This window comes from Xyrauchen texanus, chromosome 23 (assembly GCF_025860055.1).
Source record: "Xyrauchen texanus isolate HMW12.3.18 chromosome 23, RBS_HiC_50CHRs, whole genome shotgun sequence".
Taxonomy (NCBI): domain Eukaryota; kingdom Metazoa; phylum Chordata; class Actinopteri; order Cypriniformes; family Catostomidae; genus Xyrauchen; species Xyrauchen texanus.
This window is the reverse complement of record NC_068298.1, coordinates 10,041,251-10,060,607: the sequence shown is the minus strand read 5'-3', so window position 1 is coordinate 10,060,607 and position 19,357 is coordinate 10,041,251. Positions and strand designations below refer to the sequence as shown.

At 37.1% G+C, this 19,357-nt stretch overlaps 1 protein-coding gene across 1 annotated transcript; it reads right to left on the bottom strand.

The window, feature by feature from the left end:
• Positions 1–5,511: 5,511 nt before the first annotated feature.
• On the bottom strand, positions 5,512–19,357 carry LOC127617240 (uncharacterized). Its single transcript, XM_052089179.1, has 3 exons — positions 19,040–19,357; positions 9,676–9,836; positions 5,512–8,482 (listed from the first exon to the last, which is right to left on the bottom strand). Exons 1-3 carry the CDS (start codon positions 19,053–19,055, stop codon positions 7,487–7,489), a joined length of 1,173 nt encoding a protein of 390 aa, XP_051945139.1. The 5' UTR covers positions 19,056–19,357; the 3' UTR covers positions 5,512–7,486.

Genomic DNA, 19,357 nt, shown 5'->3' with positions numbered 1-19,357 from the left:
TTATACGTTATAAGGACCCAAAAGCAGTTGCGAAACACAGATGGTCGCTTCGCGCTCATATCACGCTCATATTCTGTCAGTCAGAGGCACCAAAATACGAGAAAAATGTCGTCCTGTATGGATTCAATATGAAATTTTTGTTCTCTTAAACACGGGACGATTCCCTATTATACAGGATGATTGGCAACCCTTATGTTTACATCAAAAATAGCTGCCCAGCCTGCAAGGGAGCATTCCAAAGATGGCCGCCGTTTGAACAGACTTGCCTTGAAAGGGACAATCATGAGAGTGGGCGGTCGCTGCTGAGCTCGTTTGCCATCAGCTCGTCAGCCGCCATTCATTCATTGGTGGATCTTTCTCATCAGGATTTACGGGTAGTGGTCTTTACCAGGAATTCTGAAGTTAAACACGGTTGTTTAAAAATGAAGTGCTGTTGACTTCAACAGGAGTATCCTATCCCTTTACAACCACTGAACGCATGGTAGGTCTTTAAAGGTTTATAAGTTATCATTAAAAATCAATCCCTTTATGGAAAACAAAAAAAATTGGATTTTTACTTACAGAACCAGACTATTGGTCTCTAGATATCAGTAGTAGCCTATCATCATTGACCAAAAGCCTTTATTGGTCACTCACTTCACTTTATGTTTTATATCATTGTAGGGGCTCTCCATAGACTTCCATGCATATTATGGATTTTATACAGATCTAACCATAATTTATATCCCCTAACCCTAACACTCTCAGAAATCTTTTTGCATTTTTTGATTTTCAAAAAAACATAGTTTAATATGTTTAATAAGCCATTTTCCTCATAGGAACACTGATTGGGCCCCACAAGGTAGGTGATCTCAGGTTTTACTGTCCCTGTGTGGACATTAGGCCCCAACAAATGTAGTATAAACATGTACACACACACACACACACAGCTACTGTATACGCCTACAAAAACTCTCTGTAGGCAATCCAAAACTATCTTTTTTGAAAACATGTTGGATAACACTAAAACACGCCACGGTACATTAAAGTCTGTTTTTCCTTGAGGGTTAAGTCATCACTCACGTACATAAATGCGCGGTGACTGTGGTTGCCAACTCTTATCTGGGCGGATCAATTAATTAGACAATAAATCAGTCACCCGGTGCCCGATGTTTCACCTGCACGGATCGTTTGGGAGAGTCAGCCCAGCCCCGCAGCCAAAGAATCGGCGTGCATTCCATCGCACGGTACGGCGGGTTCGGGGGCGCTGGAGGTGGGTGCCGTGAGGTAATATGAAGGGTTGGGCGAGGGAAAGACAAGCAAAAATAGAAGAATTGAGGAGGCAGTGACAGAAAGAGAGAGAGAGAATCAGAAATGCAGTAACTCCCCAGGCAGCTGCGCACTCTGGAAGAGAAAAAACAGAAGTTTTTATGAGCTGCAGGTGATAAGGGCTCGAGACGGTGAAAGAGGGGGTGCTGGAAGAAGACGGGATAGGAAAAATGGGAAAAGACAGTGACGAAGAGCAGCAGGAGAAGGTGAAAAAGATTTGGAAAAAAGGGAGCGATAAAGACTCACTAAATAGACCGGTGCTGATGAGCTGATGACAGGCGCGTGATTTAATGCGTGATTGGCAGGGGAAGAATTGCACTCTGCTGCACATATGGCAAAAAGACCCGGCGAGACGCAATGGCACGAGATGAGAGGTTTCGGAAATGGGCCTTTTAAACAAATAAAACTACTTTACGGTCGCAGTGATACATAAACAGAATCTATCTGAAGTACCAACACGCACACACACACACACACACACACGTTTGTTTTACTGTATTAGTGAGGACACCTCATAGACACACACACACACACACACACACACACACACACACACACACACACACGTTTGTTTAAGTATGTTTTTTAAGCGCTTTGAATTATGGGCACACTCATAAATCACATTTATAGCATAATACCCATGTAATTACCAGTTTGTAACCTACAAAAGTCATGATACGACAACCCCCCACCCCACACACACACACAAACACACACACACACACACACACACACACACTTAGCTGTCTTGTAAAAAATAATCATAAGGACAATGGTTCCCTTTAAAAGTGTTTTTTTTCCTCCATGGCACCACAAGCACTGAAAAATATGGTGACCTACTAAAACGCTTTTAAATATTTAAAGGGGTAGTTCACAAAAAAAAAAAAAAAAAAAAAATACAGATCTCTCATCATTTACTCACCCTCATGCCATACTTGATGTGTATGACTTTCTTTCTTCTGCAAAACTCAAATTAAGATTTTTTGAAGAACATCACAACTGTGTAGGTCCATTCAACGCAAGTGAACTTCGAAGCTCCAAAAAGCACATGAAGGCAGCATGAAAGTAATTAAGTGGTGAAATTCATGTCTTCAGAAGTGATATGATAGGTGTGGGTGAGAAACAGATCAACATTCAAGTCCTTTTATACTATAAATGTCCACTTTCACATTCTTCTTTTTGTTTTTCTTCATGCATATCACCACTTGGCAGGGAGGAGAATATGTAGTAAAAAAAAGACTTAAATATTGATCTGTTTCACACCCACACCTATTGTATCACTTCGGAAGACATGGATAATACAACTGGAGTTGTATGGATTACTTTTATGCTGACTTTATGTGCTTTGTGGAGCTTCAAATGTACAAACAGAAACATTGTATGGGCCGACAGAAGAGAGATCTTCTTCTAAAAATATTTGTTTGTGTTCTGCAGAAGAGAGAAATTCATGCAAATCTGGGGTGGAAAGAGGATGAGTAAATGAGAGAATTTTAATTTTTGGGTGAACTACTCCTTTAATATTAATATTAACAAAATACATTAAAACAATGTAGCTACCCTTGAATTATTTCTTAAGTAAACATTGCTTCAAGCTTTCAAAGTAATTATTCAAGAGCAAGAAATACTGTAGATAACAGAGTAAACAGAGCTTTAGGATTTTCAGTAACATCAGTAAATAAACATTCAAAAACATTAAAAAGTACTTAAATGATTGACATTATCTTTACTGTGTGATTATCAGATATACATTAATACTAATACAATACAGTCTGAGTTTGTCTGAGAAGCAGACCTGTCAAACTGAGTCTGTACTCTGTAGTTTTAACATCGGAGGCAGTCAAAATATTGAACAGAGAAGAGATGTGGCCGCACCCAGTTTGGGAACCACTGCATTAGACCTAACCCTATTCCAAAAAGAAAGTCTGCATTTTTGAGTAAAAACCATCATTACTTCATTTATTAATTGTTATTCCAATAAGGACATCCCCAAATTTCCTTAAGGAAGTTTTTTTTCTGGGGTAAAATGTGTCCCCAAACCAGGCAAGTACTTACACACACAAAAACACTTGCAATGATTCAAGGGAGCCACACGTGATAATACACTCACAAGTGTACAATGCAGCCTTTGTTGGCGATGTGTGGTCATCCATTTAGGGGGCCGAAGCTGACTGGACTCTGCATTACGCATTGAGTCTTTGGCCATGTGTGTGTGAGTGTGTGTGACCGCGTGTGAGTCCATTCCCCCTCTCCAAACTCATCTTTTCCCGTAATTTTTGATAATTGCACATAAAGAACGTGTCACACCCTTTTGTGTGAATGTGAGTGTATGTGTTTGCAAATGTGTGTGGGTGTGGTTGATAACTCGACTGCAGGTGTGTTGCTCAAAGGGAAAGAGATTCTCATTGATCCTTTAATTTTACACCAAACATAGCCTGAAGGAAAGAGACATTAAGCAATGGAACGTTCGTTCCCCTAAAATATAATCTGTTTGTGCCGTGATGTTTATGTCTGTGTTTTGTTAAATTTGACATTTTGTTTGTGTCCTGTATAGTACTGTTAACGACTGTTGTTTGCACATGTGTGTGCGTGTGTTTGTGTGTGTGTAGGTGAGCGCCAGGGAAGAGGAGAGGCGTGAGAGAGAGATAAAGGGAAAGAGAGGGATGAGAGGATGTGGGATTAGATGAAAGGACGGAGTGGTCATAAATTTCGCTCAGACAGACGAATAAAACTTGCGCTATCCTCCCAGTCCCTCTGGTTTTTCCTCAAGGGGTGAGAGTGTACACACACACACACACCCACACACACACACATGCGCGGTGTAGCCAGTAAAGGTCTTTTGTGCTCAAGAACTACATGACATCATACAGTCAAACCCCAAAGAAATAAATAACATTAAATAAATATAACAGACATAAAACTACATATTCACAAACATATACAGACATTACAGTACATACTGTACACAAACACTATTTATACGCCCTCCCCATGACATTATGTCTCGACATAAAGTCATGAGTTGGAGATCAGATGGTAATACCATAGTACTTTGATATTAATAAATCGTTGTATTAACCATGGTATTTTCATATAGCACTATGGTATTTATATATTATGGTAAAATGTCCAAATACATGATAATACCATGGTATTTTGATATATAACATGGTTCTGAATGATCACCATATTTACAGTGTACACCATGGCACTATTCTGTAAACATGACCATAAACAATAGTATTACCATGGCATCCTGTCCATAAAAACATGGTAACTCCATGGCACTTTTTGGCAAATGTTTTCCATTATTTCTCCTCACATGCTGCCTGAACATCCAAAATTGCATAGGTGTGTGTGTGTGGATAATGAACAGTGAATGCCAATGAGGCATTACTGAGTCAGTTTCTGAGGCAGCAAAAACTCTCCATTGTGTCTTTGGTGATGCCACACTTCCTCCACTTTTCCCCATTTGCCCTTTCACTATACGGCATGACTCCAAACATGATTCACTTTCCTTCTGCTGAATCATGTCTCGCTCTTAATGAGCACATTTTTCCTTTGTCTCTGACGTAATTCCCGTCTCCTGGCCATCCCTTTTGTTTGGTGATTTAGTGCAAAGCGTGTGACCATCGAAAGTCCATAGATCTCCATCCATAGAGCATGAAGCAGTCTGTTTCTCTTACACATTTTTTCTCTGTTCCAAAACCTATTGAACTGCCTCCAAAGACAGCATTTTAAGGCATCCTAGGCCCACTTCTGGCATAAAACACTGTCCCAAAAGATATCATTAAAGGCATAGTTCACCCACAAATTCACTCTCATGTTGTTCAAAACCATGGAACACAAAAGGAGATGTTTGACAGAATGGTAGGGTCTGCCTTGCTCTCTGCTCAGTTTCATTGCATATATTTCAATACATTGGAAATGAATGGTGACTGAGGCTGTCATTCTGCTTAAAATCCAGTGTTGATTTTTTTCTTTTTTACAGTTTTTTATTTCAGTCATAAATTTGTCTTTTGCTGAAAATGTCCTTTAAATTTAGTCAATATTTCATCACGTGATATTCATTCATTTTAGTGACTTTTACTCTGTCTAAATTGGCATATAATTTTAGTTGATAACAGTTTAGTTGACGATAATGGGCAAAATGTCAAAAACATATATCAAACTTTAACTGACCAAACTTAAAGTAATATTCTGGGTTCAATGCAAGTTAAGCTCATTCAACAGCATTTGTTACATAATGTTGATTGCCACAATAATTAATATCTACTAGTCCCTCCGTCTCTTTAAAAAAGGCAAAATTCGGGGGACTGCGTAGCTCAGCAAGAAAAGATGCTGACTGCCACATCTGGAGTCGCAAGTTTGAATCCAGGGTGTGCTGAGTGACTCCAGCCAGGCTTCCTAAGCAACCAATTGGCCTGGTTGCTAGGGTGGGTAGAGTCACGTTGGGTTAGCCTCCTCGTGGTAGCCATAATTGCTCTCGGTGGGGCGCATGGTGAGTTGTGCGTGGATGCTGCGGAGAATAGCATGAAGCCTCCACACGCACTAGGTCTCCGTGGTAACGTGCTCAACAAGTCACGTGATAAGATGTAGGGATTGACGGTCTCAGATGCAGAGGCAACTGAGATTCATCCTCCACCACCTGGATTGAGGCAAGTCACTACGCCAACACAAGGACTTAGAGCGCATTGAAATTCGAAATTGAAAAAATCTAAAATAAATTCTGGAAGAGAATGGAGCCAATCCATACTCACTTTTTCAAAAGTATAGCCACATGAGCGTAAACAATATGTGTGTTAACATGATTTTAGTGTGATAAAATTGCTTACTAACCTTTTCTGTGTAAAGTTATATCCAATTGTACAACTTTGTTGCCTTGACGACGTAATGCTGTATTCCCAGTAAATGACGATTTACTGACGAACAGCACCACTCAAATAATATATGAGTTTTAACAGACGAATTCATTTAAATGCTTTTATAAAATTATAAGCTTCATATTTCTGCCTTAAAATCTTTTTTATAAAATGGACCCTATTTACTTGTGCAAGTGCCTCTCAATAGCAATATTTGCTTTTCTCTAAGAAAAAAGTTAAAATAATTTTTTGTGGTATCAACATTATGCCACAAAATGCTGTCGATTGAGTTTAACTTGTACTGAACACAGAATATTCCTTTAAATAAATGTACAAACATTTATTTAAACATATCAAACATTTTAAAGATATTTAACATATCATGAGAAAACTGTCCTGAAAACCTGAGCTCCTGAATTAATAAATACAGATAGGCCTATACTTTTTAGAAGTTTCTATGTTGTGAATTCGTCATGCTTTAGAGAATATTATATTTTTTGACAGTTTAGGATATTGCATTATGTGTAGCGTGTATTTACGGGAACAGCATACTCACAGTGCTAGTTATGCATTCTGACTAGTGTATAACTAGTGTTGCCATGTCAACTTATTTAGCGTTTTTGGTAATTATTTCCAGAATACACTCACGTTTTTTGGGGCTTGTTTTATTAGACCCAGTTTGCCTTGGTTATTGATGACGAAATCAAAAAGCCCTTCGTGAACAAACATTTTGGTCAGTAATTTCGTTGACAAGTTTAACACTGATCACGTCTCCTATTATGTTCCATAGATCGAAAGACATGAGGTTGAGTAAATAATTACAGAATTTTCATTTTGGGGTGAAAGTTTAATTATGCGAGCTGCCTAGTTTCTGCTAAATCTGGGACATCATCACATATATTCTTTATGTAGAAATCCCTGAATGCAACAAGTCCAGTGAAAATGTTGAATATAAATATAATCAGAATCTTATTCATTACTGATCATTTTTAATAAGAAACCTTTTGAAATGTGCAAACTATTAAAACATTCTAATTAAAACAAATTACAAGTGCACCTAGTATTTGTGTGTGCTGGGCATTTGTTTGCTTCTTAGAGCATTGTGTTGTTAGCTTAGCAACATGCTAATGTCAATTGTCAGTGTCAACATGCTAATGTCATGCTAATGTTTTCTATGATCCCAAAATTTGTCTCAGACTCAACATTGTGGCATTAAAATCCCACAGTGTGAACCTGGCTATAAAAGGCAGCTGTGTGTGTAGGCAGTGGACAGCAAGGCAGCTGACAAGGTTTTGGAACAAAGCCTTTGTTTTGTTTTTTCAAACACGTAGTCGTCTCTTCAGTCGGGTGAAGTCTTTGGCTGACCTCCACAGCCAGCTCTGCAGTTCTCGCAGCACCCAGAATCCCTCCACCTTCCGTGAGAAGTCGTTAGGGGCTGGGTGAGACGAGAGCATTGGGGCCGCCAGCAATGTGTGAACCTCTGCCGACCCTCCGTACTGATAGACGAGGGAGAGCGGAGAGAGACCGGGATGAGAGGACGATACAGAGCGCATAGAGCGACGAGGATGGAGAGATAGCGAGGTAAAGAGTACAGGCTGCTTCTGGTTAATTTCTCCATCACCATATCCAAATTTGAGAATTGTGCTGTTCATATTGTTGTTATTGATATTATTGTTGTAGTTCAGTTTTGTTGAAGTCTCCTCTTCAACACTTAGTAATCTTCTCCTCTTTCCCCATCTCTCCATTCCCTCTTCCTGCTCGCCCTCCTCTTTGGCTACCCAGCTCTCTCCTTCTCTTCTCCTTCCTCTCCTCCCCCTCTCCCTCTCTCTGTCTCGCTTATTGTCCGCGTGACTCGTTCCCTCTCTTACACCCAAAACACCTTGGTTTCGAGGCATGTGACTCCGTAGAGGGGCGGGGCTGTTCTCGTCCACTCCCTGATACTGAGACAACAGGGGTGGGGTGTATCCTTGAGCAGGCGTGGCATATCCTGGGGACATTAGTAAATTGCCATAGGGAGGTGAGGTGTAGCCCAGGGCATTCATCAGCCCTGATATTGAGCCGAGTAACCCACTGAGTCCGGAGCAGAAATGGAGTAGGGAGCTCTGGAGGTACGGGCACAAGGTGGAGCGTGCCAGCTCCCTCACAGCACAGAGAAGAATGCTGTACGCACGCTGGTTCTGTGCCAGACGGGCACCATTCTCCAGCCCACGCCATAAGTCCACCCGTGTAGCTGCACTGGGCACGGATAAAGAGGAGCTATTAGGACGTGGAGGGGAGAAGCCGGGATCATTGAACGGAGGTCCAAGATACGACAGCTGAGGACCAGAGATGAGAACAGGAAACATTAGGAAGCAATTAAAATGATTTAAGATACCTTCCGATTTTAGACATCCTCTTATTTTGATAAGACCAAGATACTTAAAGACCTCATAAAATTATAGTTTTGTGGTTTTTATTCCAGGCTTTTAGGCTATATATTAGTGTACTCCTAGACAATGGCAAAATACACTTTTTGCAGATATACTATCCATTTAAGCCTTGCAGTCTTCTCTTCTTGAAAAATAGACTAAATGTTTTGATGACTCATCTTGTTTGCAGGGGTGCATTCAAATTTAGGCCCAAGAAAATGCTGTCAAGAATGAGAAATGTCCCCTCTGCCTAAATTATGAATACCACCTGCATCAGACTACATTGTAAAAAATTTGGTACCAATGGTAACACCTATGTAACAGGTTTTATTCAAGTCAAAAATGTTATTTAATCTGACTAAATCAACCTGACAAATTAGGTTACACACACACACACACACACGTTGGTCTACCTATCATTATGAGGATTTTCCTTAGACATAATGATTTTTATACTGTAGGAACTATAGATTCTATCCCCTAAACCTAACACAAACCCTAAACCTAACCATCACAAAAAACTTTCTGCATTTTTACATTTTCAATAAAACATTGTTTTTAAGCTATTTAGAGAAAAGCAAATGCACACACACAGACACACACACACACACACACACACACACACACAGTTATTTTAATGGGTTAGATACATAAAAAACTATCCTTGAGATTACAATTCCGGGTAACCACTTTTTATTCAAATCATGGGTAACTGATGTGTCTTTGTCTGACTTTTCCAGGCTGTGATGTAAAATAATAATTTTGGCTATTCAAAATAAAAGGTCAGCTCTTTAAAAATAAATTTAAACTGTTTCAATAGAAAACAGATTAACAACACAGGAAAGAAAACCGCCATCAAACCATTTTATGGTCTTTATACACCTTTACCTTAAAAAGTAAGGCAAAGTAGAAGATAGTAGCAACGACTAATTAAAACATGTCACTATGAAGATGTCACTATACAGCTGGTTGCAGCAGAAAAGAGAGATTAAGGGGGAAGAGCATCCACAGGAAAACATTTATAAACATAAACACCCACACACACATGCTAATACACACCCACATATGTGCACACACAAACTATCTACAGTACAACTTACGTAAGTGTCTCTGATTTCTTTCAGCTGGTGGTCCAGGTATTTGGTTAGCTCGTATGTTCTCTCAATAGAACTCCTCTCATTGGACAGACTGAGTGAGCGGTCCAGCACCTGGCCACACCCAGCTGCAACGGCCAATAACAGTATCAGGGAAACTTCAAGGACTGAAAGGGAAAAAATAATTAATGTGTTTTCATGCTTGCACACCAATATGGTAACTTCTAAAAATCAGCTTCTTTGAAAAATCCGACAACTGCAAAAAAATACATAAAATAAGAAAAAAATAAATTGAAATCAAAGGGTTATTCTCTTATGTCAAAACATAAACAGTTATGCACAACACTTGAGTACATTGGATAAGCCGATAAGAATGATAAAAGTGTTTACAATAATGGGGTGAAAAAGAAATTGATGTGTGTTGATTGTTTTTTGCTTAAAAGCATTTATTACCTAGCCCTGATGAAGGAAAATAAGTGACCTTACACGTCACCTTTTAGCCCGGGAAAAAAAGTTTTAGATTTTAAGCATAGAAACGATATATTTAAATTTCATTGCAAAATATTGATGTATATGAATAATAATGTCGTTTGAGAGTGCAAGTAGACCGATTCGATTGTGTTTTTCATGATGCGTCATGCGTGGGTAGTTGCTGCTGAGCTCTGTTGGTGAGCTTTGTTTGATGCGATTGGATCGTTCTCTGCTGGATCACGGGCAGTGTAGTTCTTCACCAGAAATTATGCTATTAAACACGATTTTATTAAAAATGAAGTTAAATTAAGTGGACTGATGGCTTCTTCAGAAGCAAATACCATAAATTAAGAACCTCGGTGCTCACAGTATGTCAGCCTTTAAAGGTTTTTAAGCTATTGTTAAAAATCAAATAATCTATGGCGAAAGTGAAAGGGATTTTTACTTCCGAAACCCGGCTGTTGCACTCTATTAAGCATACAAGACAAGATATTTTGTACATGCACAATTGACAATGTAAGCCACATTCTTTTATAACTCGCTTGTTTTGGTGCAGCCTGCCTTTTTGCCTTTCAATTCTGTGACATGCTTTAATAATTGTTTAATTTTTTCAACTTACACAAATAAAGAAATTTCAGTTTCAAATAAATGAAATATTGCTTCAGGGACAACACCAAGCGGAGAGAATCTTGGCAATCTGTCTGTTGTGAGGCCCAGAAAAAAAGGATTAGTTTATAAGAGCTCACAGAGATTATGGTGAATCATTTTTGAGAATTTTTTTAATATGGAAGGTTTAGTTGTAATTCTTTTGAGTTAATCAAAGATTATGCTGTCGGTTATATGTTAAAGCTTTCATTAGATGACAATTTCATGAGGTTGTGTTTGGCAATGTTTTTGCTACCAGCTACAAGCACAAAGTTAATTGAAAAGAAAGAGGATTTCTAGAAGAAAATTATTTTTAGATGTTTTCGTGCACATACTGAATAGATGGTCACAGAGAGTTAAAAAAGATTTGTATATGTATGTACAGTATATATATATATATATATATATATATATATATATATATATATATATATATACACACACTACCAGTCAAAAGTTTTGAAGCAAAAATGTTTCTCATGATCTTAAAAATCTTTTGTATGCATAAATGTTTGAAATTAGTTTTGTAGACAAAAATATAATTGTGCCACCAAATTAAATTATTTCATTATAAAAAAATAAAATAAAAAACGTTTTTGAAATTGATGACTTGGACCAAATAATAAAGAAATGCAGCCAATAAGTGCCCAACATAGATGGGAACTACTTCAAAACTGTTTAAAAAGCATCCCAGGGTGATACCTCAAGAAGGGTGACAACTTTGAAGATGCTAAAATATAACACAATTTTGTGTTTTTTTTTATATTTAGTTTGGATTTTGTTTTATCACAACATAATTCCCATAGTTCCAAATATGTTATTCCATAGTTCTCTGCAAGAGATGGCATTGTCCCCACTGAACCCCCCACTGAACAACGAGTCAGTCTGAGATTACAAAACGAGACAGAAGCAATTGAGACACCCTAAATAGATAGAAGATCTGTGGTGACTTCTCCAAGAAGCTTGGAACATCCTATCAGCAAACAACCAAGAACTGTGTCCAGGTGTACCTGGGAGAATTGGGGCTGTTTTAAAGGCAAAGGTGGTCACACCAAATATTATTTGGCTTTTTTATGTTTACTGGACTTTGTATGACATTAAGTGATAAATGAAAACTATTTATGTCATAATTTTTGAAGACATCCTTACTATGTGACATTTTTCACAAGTGCCTAAAACCTTTGCACAGTACTGTATGTACATACATACATGCATATATATATATATATACAAACATACATACATATATATATATACAAACATACATACATATATATATATATATATATATATATATATATATATATATATATATATATATATATATATATATGTATATAGGAATTGTATATATATATATTTATATATTACTTTTAATGCATTTAAAGAATAAAATAAGCAACATTTATGATAACAATCCATTTAAATACACTTGCCCCAAAAATATTTTGGACACTACGTCACTTAAAAGTTTATGAATGTCATTGGAATTTAAAAATAAAAATCTAAACATTTTAACATTTAGCATCAATTGGCATCTGCAAACAAATAATGCTGAACTAATTTCTCTTTCCTCACCTTCCTTTTGCCATTTCTTTTACCCAACTATTTCCATGATCATTTTTAGTTGATGTAGGAAGTCATTTCTCCTCAAGTTCACACAGACAGGTGTATTTCATCACATAATGGACATTTTAAAATAATGTTTTACAACCAGAAAGTGTCAAAATACTTTTTGTCATAATTTTGAACGTTATATATATTGTTTTGGCATTTAAAAACTGCTTCCGATGTTTTTCTTTAAATTAAATACCACTTTACACAATACCATTGCATATTTTAGCAAATATAAGCTCTGATGGGTGTTGGTGTGTGTGGTCTTCTGCATCTTGGAAGAGTTTTTTATTATCATTCAGAGTTTGTGTGGTGTGTATATGTAGTTTTCCTTTTGGATTAAGTGTACGTGCCTGTACATAGCCAGATTATTGTATAATATTTTGAATTTTATGAGTGTGTGTGTGTGTGTGTGTGTGTGTGTGTGTGTGTAAAGGGGCCCATCTAGGGGCCCTTTTAGACCCATGTCTTCAAAAGTCACACTGGGATAATTATGTCAAATGAGCATGAACCTTCGAACTTCTGAGGGTCACATAGTACTCTCATTATAGTATAGGTCTATGCCTATTTGTCTGTGTGTGTCCTCAGGATGTCCTCCGGCACAAACACATCCCACCCAATGCCTTTTTCTCTCTTTTTCTTGTGTCAAGCATTCAGAAGTACATGGCAGAGATGTGTAATTACTTGTTGGAGGCATTGTGTTTTCAACAGGTGTGAAATATGTGCACTTCCTCCCCTTTCTTATTTTTATCTGTTTGTCTCCTCTTCTTGAACCCTCCATCCTCCTCCTGTCCGTCTAACTTTTCTCTGTCCTTTTTTCCCTCCCGCCTTTTCATTCTCATCACACGTTTTCTCGCTGGCAAACATTGTCTCCCTGTCAAGTTTTCCAAGTTGTTTTTAATCTTCTCACACACGCCTCTTTTCGCTCCCCTTCGTTTTAAGTGGTTTATCTCCTCCATGCCCCCGGCCAAAATAACAACAGCTTATTAACCTCGATTAGCCCTGCCAGTTTTTCTTTTCAACTCTGTTTTTTCTTTTTTTTCTCCTGTTCTTTCTCCTCTAATTCACTCATTCTCCTTTAAGCGGGAAGAATTCTCATGAAATACTCTCAGCAGAACTTCTAAAATGCTACCTGAAACATTGACACACTCCTTCAGCAAAATAAAATCACACAGACACACCTTTACCCCAACCCGAGGTCAGAATAATTATCAAAATCTTTCTGTTAGCTTAGCGGCAGGGAGTGGAAACGTTCAGCAGTGCATCTCGAGGGAAATGTTCAGATTCTCATTAAATAACATTTCTGTGTATATTTGTATCATAGTAACAACCACAAAAAATGGATAATCTCTTATAACCACTTACATTTTTTTATCCCTTAATAAATTATGCTCAACAAACAGCTGGTTAAAAATAGAAGAGGAATTGTATTTCTCAAAGGTTGCTCTTTTAGAGCTCAAGGAAGTCAATGGTGTTATATTTCAATTAAGTATCAGCCTTTCTCTTCATATTCCTTAGGTTAAATAAAACATTTAAGCCAATAAGGCAATTTTTGACCCACGGGAAAGTATGAGTACATGATTATACAAATTAATGTGGATAGTTAAGCACAAATGACTAAGCCTTGAAAGAAATTTGATCTTTGACTTTGGGAACTTGGTAAATTTAAGCACAGAGTGAGTAATTGTTGAGGTCTCGTCTGAAACTCAGACATGTCAGATTACTCGGGTCATCAAATCTAAGAAGTAGGAGACTTAAAGAAATGTTCTGGGTTCAATACAAGTTAAGCTCAATTGACACAATGTTGATCACCACAAAAATTCATTTCGACCCAAAACAAACATGTGTATATATATATATATATATATATATATATATATATATATATATATATATATATATATATATATATATATATATATATATATATTTATTGGTAACAGTGAGGCACTTAAAATGGAAGTGAATATGGGACAATCTGTGAACATTAAAGTGTGTTTCAAAATTGCAGCCACTAGACTATATTCAACATAAACAATATGCCCTGTTTAAATGATTTCTGTATGATAAAATCACTTATCTGAGTAAAGTTATATCTAATTTTAAACTTTGTTGCCATGACAACGTATTGACATAAACCATTAAAAAAAAATGACCATAAAAACAATAATTTTAACTTTACAGCTCAAATAATATACAATTTTTTACAGAAGAATGAATGTGTGCTTTTATACAATTATAAGCTTAACATTTCTGCCTTTAAAGGAATATTCCGTGTTTAATACAAGTTAAGCTCAATTGACAGCATTTACTGCATAATGTTGATTACCACACAAATTAATTTTGACCCATCCCTCATTTTCTCTAAAAAATCAAATTACAATGAGGTAATTACAATGGAAGTGAATGGGGCCAATTTTTTGAGGGTTTAAATTTGATAAAAGCACTGGCATTAATACTTCTGTTAAAACTCATGTATTTTTTTAGCTGTAAAGTTGTTTAAATTAATATTTTTACAGTAATTTTAGGGGGTTTTATGGTTTGTTGACATTACAACATCATGGCAATGAAGTTGTAAAATTGGCTATAACTTTACACAGAAAAGGTTATCACAGTAAAATCATGTTTACACGCATATTGTTTATGTCTTGTGGCCATACTTTTGAAACAGTGAGTATTTTAACGTTTAAAAATTGGCCCCCATTCACTTCCATTCTAAGTGACTCACTGTAACCCAGAGCTTAACTTGTATTAAGCCCAGAATATTCCTTTAAAGACATCTGTGTTATTTCTTTCAAGTCACCTCATGCAACAGCAATATTTTGCTAAGGCAAGACTCTCTATTACAATCATTCACAATTACGGTTAGGTATTTGAACAAACTCCTCATTCAAAGTATTTAATTATGGTGAACAACTCGTCCTTGGTTACCGTTTGTGCTACAGACATGAATGATACCTCATTGAGGAGAAGTATGTAATTACTTTTTTTTTTTTTACTTCTGATCAGACGAAGAGTTTTCTCTTGGCAGACAATAAAACGGGCAACAAAGATCGAGTTTTGGGTGAATTAGAATTCACTGAAGAACTCTCTGTTGGTCAGTGCATCGATTAGAGAAATTTTATGTTTTTGTCGTATTAGTAGACAAGTATCATGAATCACTTGGAGAACACAGTTTTGTCTTATGGTTTGGATGAAAGCACAACAGCCTCTAAAAACAGAGCTCTGGCATATTTACATAACCCCTTCAACATATCCCCCACAACTTTATTGAAAAACAATGGGTTTCATTAGGAAGGGTTAGTGTGTGTATATGCGTATATGTGTGCCCAAGTCTTTGCTTGACTCTACAGCTGGCAGCAATGTTATGATGTTAAATCGGTATATCAGATCCCATAAGTGCTGTCTTTCTCTGTGTCTGACTCGCTCTCTTACACACACATATCCACACGTAGCCTCTTGCCTTTCATTCTCTGACTGATTTGTTGCTGGTGTGTTAACACTAAACAGACGAGTCTCGCAGGCTCCAGTCAACAATACCAAGAATTCGACATTATGGTGCAATATCATAAAACATGTTCCCTCCTATCACTTCATATAAATTTCTATTGCCCATATGATGGGCCGGTCAGTTCTATGCACAGGGGGTTCAGGGTCATGTTGTGGGTCTGTGTACAGTTAAAGTAGAGATTTATGTGCAGTCTGCACTCAATCAAATGTGCATTCCTTTACCGACTAGATGCATGTGCGTGCGCACATGCTAACATGAAGGGATGGATGTTTGAATATTAATGCATCAACTAAAATGTTCACGTTCGTGTTGCACTATTGAGTATCATGCAAGATAAATTATAGATGTCCAATATTAAAGGGATAGATCACCCAGAAATAAAACTTCTGTCATCATTTTCTGTCATCATGGTAATGAAATTGAATGATGACTGAGACTAACATTCTGCCTAACCTCTCATATTGTGTTCAACGGAATAAAGAAAGTCACAGGTGTTTGGAACAACATGAGAGTGAGTAAATTATGTTTTTTGTTTGTTTTGTTAACCATCCCTTTAAAGGGCACTCGCAATGATGTTGGAATATAAATGCATCCACCAACATCTTCACATGCATGTTAACATGTTCATGGATGATATATGTTGCAATTCAAAATACATTACACCAACTCACCATCACACACACTCATTAATTCTGTGTTTCACTCACTCATCCACACACTTGCCCTCTGTGATCTCTACGAGGGGGCATACTCAACCTCCCTGAGGATATTTAGTTTGAAATTTAAATTGATGGAAGTTGGCCTGAAACATTGTCGTCTTTGCCAAGGACCTTCAGAACAAAGAAGGACTGACAATAAAACCTGCATTTACAACCAATCTTTTCTTCCTTGTTCTCCATCTCTGCTCATTTTTTCTCATGTTTTTTTGTTTCTTCTGTCCAATTGCTCTCTAACAAAATCACCATATCTCTGTTCCTCCACAAGGCTCCTCTACCACTATAATTACCTTTCTTTTTTTCCCCCTCTTGCTTTTTTTAATTATCTCCTCCCTTCCCCCTTGCCATTTCTTCCCATCTCTTTTACTCAAGTTTCTCATTTAAGGGCCCTCTCTAGTAAATAAATAAAATCAAAATAAAGAGCAACCATCTGATCGAACTATCTGAATGATAAAATGTGGAACTGCATAACAGAAAGAAAGAAAGAAAGAAAAGAAAGAAAGAAAGAAAGAAAGAAAGAAAGAAAGAAAGAAAGAAAGAGACAGGGGCTTGGTGGAGTAAGGGGCCATGTTAATTTGGGAAAAATGTAAACAGCATGTGTAACTGTTCAAACCGTGACCGGCTCATTTTATATCATTCCCCTGTGCTCTCTCCTTCTCTTTTTCTTTTTAGAGGGAATCTGGGCTGCGTTAACCCTCTTTCCTTCCCTCCATCTCTTTGTCCATCTCTAACTTCCTAAACCTCCTCATCCTTCTACCTCTATTATACACGCTCTCTCTTCTCTTCAGGCTCTTTCCCCCTTTCCTCCCAAAACCAACTGTCTTTCCCAGACTGTCTTCTTCCGATCTTTGCATGGATTAAAATGCAAACGCACGGGGCACTGTGACATGCTAATGGGTTGGGTTTTATTCTTCTGAAACCATCTGCATGAGTTTGAGTGAATTTGGCAGTTTGGTCTGTGTATGACTGGAATGATAGATGCATGTGTATATGTATGTGGAGCAGCATGCATGTGGGACAATCTAAACTGTAACGGAGAATAAGGAAAATGTATGTGTGTGTGTGTGTGAGCGTGACAGACTGTTCTGCTGCTTTGTTCAGGCGTAAATCGCATCAGTTCGTCACACACTCTTCCTCCTTTTCACAGACATGGGTCCCGAAAGACAGGTGGTATGTATGTGTGTAGGTTGGCTTGTGTTTATACCCTGACTAACATGAATCATGTACTTTCTCATATCAGTGTCGGTTAACAAGACAGGGGTGAACTTGCCAACCACACACCTTGCCTTAATGCACTTGAGAACAAGAATAGAAGCATAACCACTATTAGTGCGTGTGTGTGTGTGTGTGTGTGTGTGTGTGTGTGTGTGTGTGTGTGTGTGTGTGTGTGTGTGTGTGTGTGTGTGTGTGAGAGAGAGAGAGAGAGAGAGAGAGAGAGAGAGAGAGAGAGAGAGAGAGAGAAAGAGATGTTTCCTGCTTTTATTTTGTTGGAACAATTGTCTTGATGAATAAAGTTATTTTATTGAGTGAAAATTTCAAGTACACCTAACATTTGTTCAATTTAAAAAAGAAAAGAAAAACGTACTCATTAGTTATTCGAACAATTCATTCTCTATATCATAATCTCAATAATCCATTTTCAAGAAGGGCCATTATCAGAAACTATCTTGAAAGTTAATTCATTAGTTTATGTATTAGTAAAGAAATGGGATAAGCTAAAGTTTTCACTGGTCATTTTAAAACACTAATTTTATAAAGTGTAATATAGGTTTAATAAAGATACCAATCAGTCTAAATACACAACCTCAATGTTCAGTCTCGTGTCAATGGCATATCTTAAATAGTTTAATAAAGGCTGATAAGAGGAACTGAACCGCATTTGGTAGCAATTTAATTGTTGTGTTAATATAATTAATGACAACTTTAACAAAATTCAAGAACTTGCTGCTCTTTCATCCAACCAGGCCTTTCAAACTAATACATTTTCAGTGAATAAAACTTTAATAGATTTTAAAAACCGTTTGAAACAGTTTTACGTCATGAACTAACTACGAATTTAATCTCCATATTTTCTCATTCATGTGTCCTGACAAACGAAATTTCATCTAACATTTACCTTAGAAGATTAAAATGCAGTAAGTAGCAAATAATTGGTGCTATCTCAAATATAAAGATTTATGAGCATGTATATAGAATAAATGTTTGTATAACTTAATTTTCAACATAATAATTGTTTTATTATTTTTAATTTAGGCTATATTATAGGCATTTAATAAATAAATACATAAATTAATAAATGTATTATTAATTTAATTATGATTAATTATGTATTCAACAATAATAATAATAATAATAAGTAAAATAATAATAATTCACTCCGCTCTGAGAAAAACCAAAGTTGCTCATCACTTACCTTTCCAGTGATTCATTTTAACTGGACCAAATCAGCCGTTTCCGTGTCGATCAGTCAGCTATTTATGAGATTATGAAACAATTTTAGATCAAATACAGGGAGCCCCGTTAGTGTCCTGCGCTGTCCGGTGCTTTAGGCAACTCTCCCGGAACTTTTTCCCCAAACTTGTATTAGTGCACTTAAGCCTGGAGCAATACAAACAGGCGAAACATCCACGAAAAAATGTCTGTCCTGTGTAATTAATCTCTGAGCGTCTGCAGTGATTGACAGCTGCTGAGTGGCCCGTGCGCGCGCTCCGGTATCCAGGTGAATTCTGAC

Bases quoted from the DNA above. Each gene is read 5' to 3' on its own strand.
- LOC127617240 (XM_052089179.1), bottom strand. The intron at 8,483-9,675 runs GTAAGTTGTACT...TCTGGTCCTCAG, and splicing joins AAGAAATCAGAGACACTTAC to CTGTCGTATCTTGGACCTCC.